The sequence below is a fragment of the Symsagittifera roscoffensis genome, chromosome 3 (genome assembly GCF_963678635.1).
Source record: "Symsagittifera roscoffensis chromosome 3, txSymRosc1.1, whole genome shotgun sequence".
Classification (NCBI taxonomy): Eukaryota; Metazoa; Xenacoelomorpha; order Acoela; family Convolutidae; genus Symsagittifera; species Symsagittifera roscoffensis.
The window spans coordinates 34167096-34178839 of NC_087064.1; the positions used below are offsets into that span (position 1 = coordinate 34167096).

Here is an 11744-nt window from a genome sequence, read left to right on the forward strand (position 1 = left end):
TGGTGTATCCGACCACCAATCGTAAGATCTACTGAATTTTTCTGACATCTCGTTCCTTGAGTCTGTTTTTTCTATCTTCTTCTGATTTTGGGATTCTGTTTTCTCGGTGAATTTCAATTTCTTTGGGTACGACCGTTTGCTGAGTTGAGTTGACGAAAAAGTGATCTGTTTATCTTGAACTGTTGTGTTTAGCTGTTTTGGCAGCCGTGAAAACTGTTTTCTCTTGTTCCGGTCGAGCCTTGTTCGTTTTTGGTCGTTTTGGTTGTCATGACAACCATTAATTATTGACTGTTTTTCTGCATTCCTTCTAGAACATTCTAGAACGTTTTCGTTCCGGTTGTGCGACCCAGTGCCTTTCAGCCTACTGCTCATGTAGTCTAATGTTTCATGGAACGAGTTTATTGTCGCTACTCAAACTTTTCGTCTAATTCCGATTCTGGCCAAGCATCATTGAAAGGATCATGCGATAAGTAGTCAACTATACCCATGTCCCTCCCTGGAATGAGAACTATATTAAATTGATGTGGCAACAATCGATCAAACCACCGGGTCAAACGAGATTGATAGGTCTTATTAGACTTATTACCATCTAACGCTGATGTGAGCGCTTTGTGATCTGTTGCAATGGTAAATAGTTTTCCCAAAAGATAATGTTTGTATCTGTCTACTGCCCAAACAACTGCCAGTAATTCTAATTCATTTGTTGAATATTTTTTTTCTTGTGAATTTAGGTACCGGGGTGCGAATGAGATTGGAACCCACAAACCTTCATCATTTTGTTGTTCCAATGTAGCGCCCAAACCATCATGGCTTGCATCACACTTAACTCGAGTTTCTCGGTTAGCGTCATAGTAATGTACTTTTTTAATATTCGCTACTGCCTCTTTTATAGCGTCAAATACTGCAGTGTGCTCAATCCCCCCAATCGAACTTTTTTACTCGTAATTTCCTGTTTTTCAACTTTTTCTTTTGATTCTCTTCTTTGAGAAGTGGTCTCAATTTCTCAGTTGGACTTGCTACGTTAGGTACAAATTTTGCTAGGTAATTTATACTACCCAGAAATGACCTTGAATGTTTAAGCTTCGGTTTTGGTGAATTTTGGACTAACCCCTGACTCTGAGAGGTGATGACCCAACCAATTCACTTCTTGTTTGAAAAATTCACACTTTGATATTTTCAATGCTAGATTTTCATCATCCAGTTTTTGAAGTACCGATTCCACCAGTGTTCCATGTTCCCTTTCATTCCCCTTCGACACAATGAGAATGTCATCCAGGAAACAGAACGTGTTTTTAGCGTGATTGATAGTTCTGTCCATGGGTTTTTGGAATTCGGCTGGCATGTCCGCTAATCCATAAAACCCTGTAAAAAATCTATATGTTCCGGTAGCTTTTCCGCCAACAATATTAAAGTTACACTGTTTAGCTGTATCTGCAGCCAATTTTAGTTGACTGTACGCATATTTCAAGTCTAACACCGTTAAGTAGAGGGTACCACTTTTGTTTTCAGTTACAGTTTGGCTCACTCCATCGATGAGCTCATCGACGTTAGGCATTTGGTACTTATTTACGACAGTTGTCTATTTATTGGTTTCGCGTCCATCGCCAATTTTATCGAATCGTGCTTTTTTACTGTTATCACAATCGGAGCAATAAAGCAATCGCTCGTACATTTATCAAGCTTTGTTTTATGACCTTCTGTCAGCAGTTTCTCGATTTCTTTTTAACTTTGTCCTGTATGTGAATTGATATTCTTCTCCCTTTTTCTTAAATTGGACATAGAGGGTATTTAGATTTCGAACTTACAAAGTGATTTTTTGAAACTCCTTGTCTTTCGAATAAATTTTTGAATTTATTGATAAATTTTTGTTTCCAACCTTCTGACTGCTCGCACATGAGCACCTCAAACCTGGTAAGTTCCTTTAGCGCTAGTTTTTGTGTAGTAACTATCCCCACTTGTCCTTGCAGATCTAATCCCATGATGCATCTGGTCTTGCGTTCTGTCACGAGAAATGTAGCACCTTTCACCTCCCAGCCTGCCGACCGAAGGTTCGTCTTCAAAGCTCCCAATACACTGATCGGTTGTTTGTTATAATCAACGAATTTTGTATGCAAATTCAGTTTTTCCGACGGAATGAATCTTACTTTGCTTGATTTGTCCATTATTTCCTTCGCCGTCGACCAATTTAGGAAAGAAACTGGACTTTCCCGTGTCCACTGTCAATTGTATTATTTGATTATCAATTCGTACCATGCCCATTAGTGATTTTACTCGTTTCAGTGTTGGATCTCGAATTGAATCGATTTTCTGAACTTGTATCGTCTCTCCATTTGATTTGTTCCTCATTTCATTGATTCGATCTTTCACATATTTGGAGATTCTTTCATTCTCCGATTGATATGTTTGTATCGACATGACTTCGAAATCACTACATGACCCAAAGCTTTCGCTTATCTGGTCGCATTCCTCTACAGATCCTTCCGCAACCTCACTTACTTGCTGAGATCTACACCTTTTGGCAAAGTGATTGGGTTTACCACAATTCTTACAAGTTTTTCCCATCGCTGAACAATTTTTCAAATGTCCCTGATCAAACGTCCTTCCACATCTGTTACATGGTTTCGTTTTCGTGTTGGGGTTCTGGTTATTAATTTGTATTTTATTTGTTTCCCTTCTGTTTTGATTCTTTGTTGTTCCTGACAAATTTCTAACTGCCATTACAGATTCTTGTTTTATCCTCACTCCCGAAGTGTAGTTGTTACTCGTTCCTCCTGTAGCCGCAGCATTCTTCTTTTGAAATGCCATTGTGGTTAATTTGCTGTGTTCGAATTTTATCGCCCTTTTCAGGACCTCTTAAGGATCTAGAGTTTCGAATGTCAACGTGTCCCTTAATGTCATGTTTTTCATTTTCGAAATGAATAAATCACGGACTATCTCACTTTCCAGTGTTCCCAATTCAGATCGAGCTGCTTGCGCAGTTAGTGCTGCGTGAAATGCCTCCAGAGATTCCCCGGATTCTTGCATTCGTGTAAACAGTTTATATCTTTCATATGTTACACATTTTACCTTTTGAAACGAAACTTCTGCAAATTCAGTGATTTCCTTGAACGACATTTTCGATATTTCAGCACGCGGGTTCTTTTGTAGAAATCGTTTCTTTCCCTCTGTACCCAACGAATGAAATAATCTGGACATCAGTTTCTTTTGTACTTCGTTATAGAAAACGTTGTGTCCGACTCGTGGACATCTTGTCCTTCTTTCTTCGTTCTCCAACAACACTCTATCCCTTGCTAACTTGTCTCTAAGATTCCTAGCAGTCGTCGCATCTTCAGTCTCTCCATCTCATGGTGTTTCTGGTCGAGGAGGTGGTTCTTCTAGTATATCTATTGGTTCTTCTAATATAATCTCTGGATTTACGTTTTCTTCAACAGTTACTGCCATTAGAAATTGTTCAAACCAGATTTTAAATTGCCACGGAGGGTCTAAATTCGCTGACGCCCTAAATACGGGTATTCCCATATCCGTCCGATTGTCTTGAGCTGCGAATCCTGCTGGCTGCGCCATGTGATATCCTATGCGGTATTGTGTGAAAACTAATTAAAATTCAATAATGTATTCTGAGATATTGAATTTTGTTTTCTCTTTTGATTAGTTACTGAGAGATAAGTCAGAATTGAAAACTCTGAACTCTCAACTAAGTTTCAATGTCACAACACACTGTGACCTTGAGTACACCATAGAGTTAATAACTATAACACCGCAGGTTGGTAGTACACAAATCAATTACTGCTATTGCAGTAGCAGTATGACAGCTATTTGCGTAATGTCAAAACAAACGTTTTAATTTTTTTGAATATGTTGCTCAATTTATTTCATAGATTACGACTTGGGAAAATTACAGTTTGCCCATTAATTTATTTTAGTTGGAAAACCGTATCTGAGAAACAAATGAAAAATCATTTATGAAAATTGACTTACTAATTCTTTGTACTATTTCAACTGTTTTGGCAGCTTTTTCAACACTTTTTCCGAACACAAAAAATTTGAAAAAACTTAACTATTATAATTGCGATGTTTGTTTGTTTTTAAGAGAAAATAGATAGAAATATAATGAAAACATTTTGGTAAGCAAACATCACAAGAGTTTCGCTAACTATTGAAAACAATTTTCCAAACTATTTCCATCAGGTTTTTGAGCTAAAACTTCGAGACTTGAATATCTGTACCCTCTCAAGTACATCCGTGTTTTCAACCCCCTAATTGCACGAAATTTTACCGGCTCATTTTTTTAACGTAATGTCCGGTTGCATTGTAATTTGGTTGTACTATTTACCATAGAGCTTTTTTTAATTGCAGTCAAATCAAGACTAAAAGGCCTTAATGTGTACTACACCTTGCTTGGCTATGTTATGTTTCATCTTCCGCGCTTCATTTTGCGTGCTTAAACAGTTACGTTTATTACTGCAATTAACTAGTAATAATTTAATGTAACATTAATGACCTTCATAGTGAAATTTTTCAATTCTCTCGATAGACGCTACGATATTCTGATAGTCAAAATGTGCTAGTTGTCTAGATATTTCAGCACTGTTATATTTCAGCACTGTTTTGATCACGTTTGTACGTTTTATGAGTTTGGTCGAACCTTCACTGCTGCTTGCCCAGCGACCGGCTATTCATTTCTGGTTTGCTCATTTTAAAATTGATTCTTTTACATACACTTAGTATGATTTGAGAAAATTTGCATCTTCTTTCGAGCTAGTTTTAATTTTTTCTGCTCTCAAAAAAATACTTGATACAAAATAATTTGTTCTCTTGAATCAATATCAAAAATGAAGTATTTTCATCTGCTTTCTAAGCAATCGGATACATTAATAATACCAGTAGGCAAAATAATATGACCGTACAAAAACAAGTTAGTTTCTTCGACCATTAAATCTGATCTTGAAAAAAATTCACCTGCAATTATTGATAAACATTACCGGCATTTAATGATTGGTTTTTTGAATTTTTCCAACTTCAAAAATTTATTCGTGGATAATTCGGTCCTTGTCGCCCTCATTATTCGACTTTAGTTTTTTCCATAGAAGATAAGGTGGACACAAAAGCGTAACAGAGCTTCATAACACCTGCGATACAGCACAAAATTAGCAGTGCAAGACATCAAACAAAACGTGAAATGGAGGCAACTATGACTAGAAATTGATTTAAAAAACTAGATTCACCGAAATTTTACGTTTCCATTGCATGATTTTAAATTTCATTAGTGTATAACAAAAAACACATTCGACAACAATGAGTAATTTTCGAAATTTATCTCGATGCAGTTAATGGGCAGACATTTCGTGGGTATACGACACTTGAGCCAAAAAGAAAATATGACAGAAAACTTACAAATTATACAGCGCTTTGCATCAAAAAAGAGAGGGAAATTACTAAGCTGAGGAAATCATTTTAAAGGAGGGAGACATGTCAATGAACACAATCGCGGCCATTATACAAGCATTCAAAACCAAATTCCCAGGAGTGACTAGGTCAACAATATTCGGTTGAACGCCAGTTGAGTCAAAAACAAAATGTTCTCAGAGACAAACGTCTAAAGGGAGCTGCTAGATAAAAAAAAAGGTTCCAGAAAAAAGGTATGCATACGCTCATACATGGCAAAACAGTTAGGTCCGGCCGGGTCTCGAACTCCAAAAATGATATCTGTAAGGCAAGTTGCTTACGAGAAAAAAGCCATCGCAAGTGCAGTTATGGATGAATTTGCTTGAATCAGGAGGAATGTGTTGCTTCGAACAAAATATATTATTTCTTATAACGTAAGCCGACAAAATTAACGACAAGAAAAAAGACAGGCCGACACAAAAAGCAGAAAAACAGAAATTTGACACAATAAGCAGACGAACGATAGTTTGACACGAAAAACGATAGTCTGGCGCAGAAAATTCTATTTCCATACATGGCAAAAAGAGCTGAGACTCGAAATTAAGACATTACAGAGGCGAAGCTACATATGCTAATAAATTGGCAATTCAATGCAGCATAGGAGCACCCAATACAAATGACACAATTTTGCAATGAATAATTTGGAATATAACTAAATGAAGGCATACACACTAACTTTGCATGTAACAAATCGGAAAGCATAAAGCCTTTTTTCCAGTTTCCCATCCCCCTCGTAAAATTTAAAAAAAATGTTCGAAAATAGTTCACACTACAAGTTGCACACTGAGAAATGTTGTAGAAAATTCTTCACCTGAACACGCTGACACGTTTTATTGCGTTTATAACGTCAAAAGTCATTTTAAGAAGACTTTCAGAAAAAAATAAAAGGAGTGGGGAACTGGAAACGAGCCTGTAAAAGTTACGCATTTCGAAAAATTGCGAGATATATTAAGTTTAAAAAATTCTGAAATTGAGTTTTAACACAAAGGCTAAATTGCACTCGCATACGCAATCAAAGATATGGCCGATAACGCTACTGAGAAAAACTGAATGAGTAAGACTTTGAGTCTTCAAAATTTCTTAAAAGACGCACGCCAATTATGAGCCTACATAATTGCTGATTGACACAAGCCAATTACGACGCATTAACAACACAGTCAATTTGAAAAAAAAACTAACAAGCCTCAATTTATAGAGCGGACACATTTTAACTAGTATACGAAAAAATTCATTAAAAACATCAGACCCTGCAGAGGTTTGAACCGTCTTTTTTTGTTTTGAGTCTCCTTCCCTACCTCTACGCTACAAATCCATGATTCCTTGAAGCTAAAGTGCTATTTGAAATATAATAATAGTCGTGTTAGTATCCTTAGCATTCGCTGTACTTAATAGCTGGCTATTGATCAAAACGAACACATTTTGTCGCAACAATATTTGCGTCGCAACAATATTTACGATTTAGGTTGGGAAAAAGAGAGTTCATGCTATAAAATAAGCTTTGCTTGTGTAATTACAGTTATGTTGGTTGAAACAAATAGCTTTTTCGGTTCATTTAATGATTTTGAAACGCATCAACTGTGTAAACTTATTAGTATTCGAATGTCAAAGCGCATTCTATCAAAAAGCTGTAAAGGTGCCCCAAAAGTTGCACCAATTTTTTGCGACTTAGGTTGGAAAAAAAGAAAGGTCGTACTAATAGACTTTGCTTCGCAAATGTATTGACCAAAAGGCGTTTGATTTATCTTAGACAAGTCAGAAGGCCCTGAAAATTATAGAGGTTTTATAGTAAAACAAGATCAATTTCTTATGAGTATACTTACTGGGTTGTTAACAGAGAAAAGTCTAGTTCCCGATTGCTCTGGCTTATAAGTTTAACTTATCCACGTAATATCTTAAGAAAAACGTATAAATGTTTTTGGACACTTGCTCTCGCTTATAAGTTTAACTTATCCACATAATGTCTCAATAAAGATGCACACTTGCTCTCGCTTATAAGTTTAACTTATCCACATAATGTCTCAATAAAGATGCACACTTGCTCTCGCTTATAAGTTTAACTTATCCACATAACGTCTCAATAAAAATGCACACTTGCTCTCGCTTATAAGTTTAACTTATTCGTATAATATCTTAAGAAAAATGTATAAATGTTTTTGATAAAGTAGTTTGAAAAGTCCAGTTCAATGGATAATTTCCTTCAGCTCCATAGGGTGTTCATCTGAGCAGGTCAGCGTGATGCTTCAAATGATCTCCAGTAAAGGTACTAACAAACGAGTAAGCGTGTCCATAGCCTTCTTGCAATCTATAATCAACCTTCACGCCTTTTTCCTTCGCTGCAGATACCAAATTTTCAGGCAATAATTGACCTCCGGTCAAAAAATTGTCAGCAGAACCTTGGTCTATCAAGATTGGGTTCAACAGTTTTTGCTTTTCATCTGACATAGTTTTAATAAGTTCACAGGCATCGTACTGTCCCCAGGTACTTTTGTCCAACCCTAGGTAACTCGGCAGTGCTTTCTGTCCCCATGGGCAGTTGATTGGGTTGCAAATCGGGGCAAAAGCAGAACAACTCTAAAATGACAGAATTTATACAGTTTAGTTTCTCAGTTAGCATGAACAAAAACGCTTTTGTTTCTCCTGCCGCCCCAGTTGCACTTTAAAGGCGAGCCGTGATGAAAGAATAATTGCCCTTAGGCTGGTAGTTTGCTGGCATTAACTCATTTTCAATGTCAAATTTTCTTATGGTGCGTGGTGTTAAAAACTTCAAGTTGTCAAGCATACCCTGTATTTGTCGGGATTTTTCAAATAGATGGTCAGAGCGCCATGGCCTCCCATGCTGTGTCCAAAGACACCCGCACGACTGATATCCGCCTGCGGAATAGTTGCTGCTACAATCTCGGGCAACTAAAATAAGCAAAGAATTGTTGATGCTGCACGTAGTAAAACTAAAGCTATGTACTGCTTTATTTGACATATTCACCTGCTACTACATTGGCTCAAAGCCATAAGCGAAATGTTCACAGAGTTAAGGATTCAACAAAAATTATTTACAAATGTTGATACAAAAATCGTATCTTCCAAAACTGACTTCTTTGGTCACGTATGAGTACATTCTGTAGTGTTTTTTCCACTTCTCTTCAGTCGCATCCAGATAGAACCCGGCTCCAGAGCCTAAATCGTATGACTCATCCTCACCGTCTACCCCGGCTCCTCTGGGACTGGTGTCAGGGTTCACAACTATCAAGCCCAGCTCAGATGCATATTTCTGGAAGCCAGACTTTTGAATAAAATTCGCTTCTGTGCAGGTCAAACCTACAATATTGAATCAACTATTATCAATTAAGCTGAAGTAACTAACAATAATTTGATTGTAACTAACATGTATGTAGGTCAATGTATAGACAGGCACACCAACTGAATATTACAAACCAGTACTCCCAGATTCCGACGCAACAGTAAATCTAACTCTTACATCCTACTCACTAAAATTACACAGAGGCGAAGCTGTGCTTCGCAAACACTTGCGAGAACACCACCAAAAAGCAGCTCTATCTAGTGAATTAAAAAAAAGTAGAAAAGCGCCTCGAATTAGAAAAAACTCGGCAACGTGTAGGAATCGAATCTCCGACCTACTGCAATCAAGAGATTTTGAGTCTCAAGCACTATCCACTCAACTACGCAAGCTTAACAACCGACAAACATTAGTCGCGAATAAAGTAGCTACATATGCTAACAAATTGCCAATGCGATTCAGCACCAAATACAAATAGACTCAATTTTGCAATTAATAATTTGGAATATAGCAAACTGAATGTATCCACACTAACTTTGCATGTAACAAATCGCAAACATAAAGCCACATTATGTATAAATTATGCATTTCAAAAAGTTGCGATACATGTTGAGTTGGAAAATTTCTGATAAATCACTTACATATCTTATTTTTACAAATATTCATACAAATCACTTTTTTGGTTCATTTGGTGAATTAAAAATGCATCAACTGTGTTAACTTTTAGTATTCGAATGTAAAAGCACATGCTATGAAAAAGCTGTACAGCTGCACGAAAAGTGGCACCAATATTTGCGAATTAGATTGGAAAAAAAAGAAGGATCGTACTAATACACTAGCTTCGCAAGTGTAAACATGACCGATTTTAGACACCTCTTTCCCATAAGATAGAATCGATAGAGCTGATTCACTAGTAGAGAAGGAAGCCTTAGAAAATTTTTCAGGCCAATGGAAATAGCTTTTGAAGACACAAATAACCTTTTTGTCAAAAAAGTATGCAACTGAAAAAGTTTTTTGAGAACATGTACCGAAGCTCTCCGCCTCAATGTAATCATATAATGGCAATAATGATGACAAAAAACTTTAGCGTTGGTCAAGATAAAGTTCACGGCATTTCAATTGTTTGTGACCCGAATTTACCGTGCAAAGCACTATTTCAATTTGGGTCTTATGCAAAAAACGGCCCAAAATCAAAATCTTTCTATCTTTTTGCTTAACTTAAAGCGGCACAATTTGATTGGCTAATATTAGCCAATCAAATTCAAGCAACATGGTCAGGCATGTCAATCAACTGCTCCAGCAGAAAAAAAATATCAGCCGAGTTACCTGATAATCTGAATCTTAGTCAAATAATAAAATTAATTTCTTGTTTTTTTTTTGTGAAATTATACCAAAAAAAAAGTTCAGTAAAATAGTTTCAACGCGAAAAAATTTCTATCCTTTCGGTCATTTCGGCCAATAGCTTTATTATCTGCTTTAAATTTCAATTTAGATGCTGGACCATGTTGTTTGTATTTGATTGGCAAATGAGCCAATCAGATTGAACCATATATTGACTTAAGATCAAGATGTAGAAATACTTATTTAGGGACGTTTAGTGCATGAGACCCTTCAATTTTACTAACCACTAAGGTAGTACACAACTGGGCACTTCTCGCCAGCTATTGCTTTAGGGGGCAAATAGACACCGAAAATAGTTTTTCCAGATAGCTCTTGGCTGAAACAAAACCAACAATATTTAAAACACCGGCACCATACGAAAAGTGCATGATTTGCATTCAAAATTTAAAACTTCAGTAACTAGGAAATCAACATCAACTAAAAATTTATTTTTCATGAAACGCCCATATTAAAAAAATCATCCAGTCACACCTTAGAGGCATCGGGGATCTACTTAAAAATCCCCTCTTTCAAAGAAAGGGAGAGATTGTTAAGTAAATTCAGTTCGTCGAATTCTCGACCAATCAGAATGCAGCAAAATTAGAATTCTCAATAAAACGCTCTAGTAGTTTTTACTGTTTTTATTTATAGGGGTGGAAATTCTTGGTACTAGTTTACTTCTTTGGTCCCATGACAGAACTAGTTTAGATGATTGGTCCCGCCAATTTTCTAAAAAGAAGAACCAGCACGGGATTTGAACCTATACCTTGGGGTTGGTAACCGGATTCGTACCCGCTAGACTTACTAGTCCCGTTTTGAAAGCAATATAGAGAAATAAAAATGCTAACTGTTAGAATTAGCCACATACTGTACCTCGGTTTTCATTAGGAACTACGGCATTTTTGAGGGATCAAACAAGTGAACTAGTACCAAATTCGTAGTAGATACCATAGGGTGAAGTCACATTTGTACCAAGGTTTATTTGTACCGAAATGAAAAATCGGTCCCATTTGTACCAAAAATATTCAACTCAATTTCTCATTGGTCGAATTGTGAACCATCGAATTATTACCTTAATTTTCTACTGTTCAAACAGAAAAAAGTAAACAGCAGAATAGTGACTGCCGCAGTCGCGCCAACGTGTTGCGAGCTTGTCAACAGAGGGTAGGACTCTATACGAAAATAAGAGCCGGTTATCGCCGCGAAGCAGCGACGCGCGCCCACCGGCAACCTTAAATCAAGAGCTTAAGGTAGTCGGCTCAGTTGTCTTTGGCCAATTGAATATTTTTGGTACTAACGCAAATGATTTTTTATTTTGATTCAAATAGGACTGATTCATCGTTTTGGTACTTGTGAATACCCACCATACCATAGGGGGGATTGTTAAGTAGATCCGTGATCGGTTCTTGTTTTGCAATTATACATATAAGTTATGAGCAGGAGGAACAGAAGTTTGAGCTCTTTATTGCTCAACATTGAAGTTACATTGTGATACTAACCTTTCAGCACAGAATGTTTTCTGTAGTCCTCCGAAATATTTTTCCACGCTTGTTTCCTCAGCCATAATCACAACACACAAATCAATCTGAAAAATCAAGTTATCGATCACGGTTCCTTCCTATGTATT

At 36.8% G+C, this 11744-nt stretch overlaps 1 protein-coding gene across 1 annotated transcript; it reads right to left on the minus strand.

Moving 5' to 3' along the window:
* Nucleotides 1-7540: 7540 nt before the first annotated feature.
* On the minus strand, nt 7541-11736 carry LOC134842035 (S-formylglutathione hydrolase-like). The gene is made up of 5 exons (XM_063858182.1): nt 11617-11736; nt 10363-10454; nt 8534-8757; nt 8227-8349; nt 7541-8016 (listed from the first exon to the last, which is right to left on the minus strand). The coding sequence occupies exons 1-5, from the start codon at nt 11679-11681 to the stop codon at nt 7660-7662; spliced, it is 861 nt and encodes a 286-aa protein (XP_063714252.1). The 5' UTR covers nt 11682-11736; the 3' UTR covers nt 7541-7659.
* Between the last annotated feature and the right edge of the window lie 8 nt (nt 11737-11744).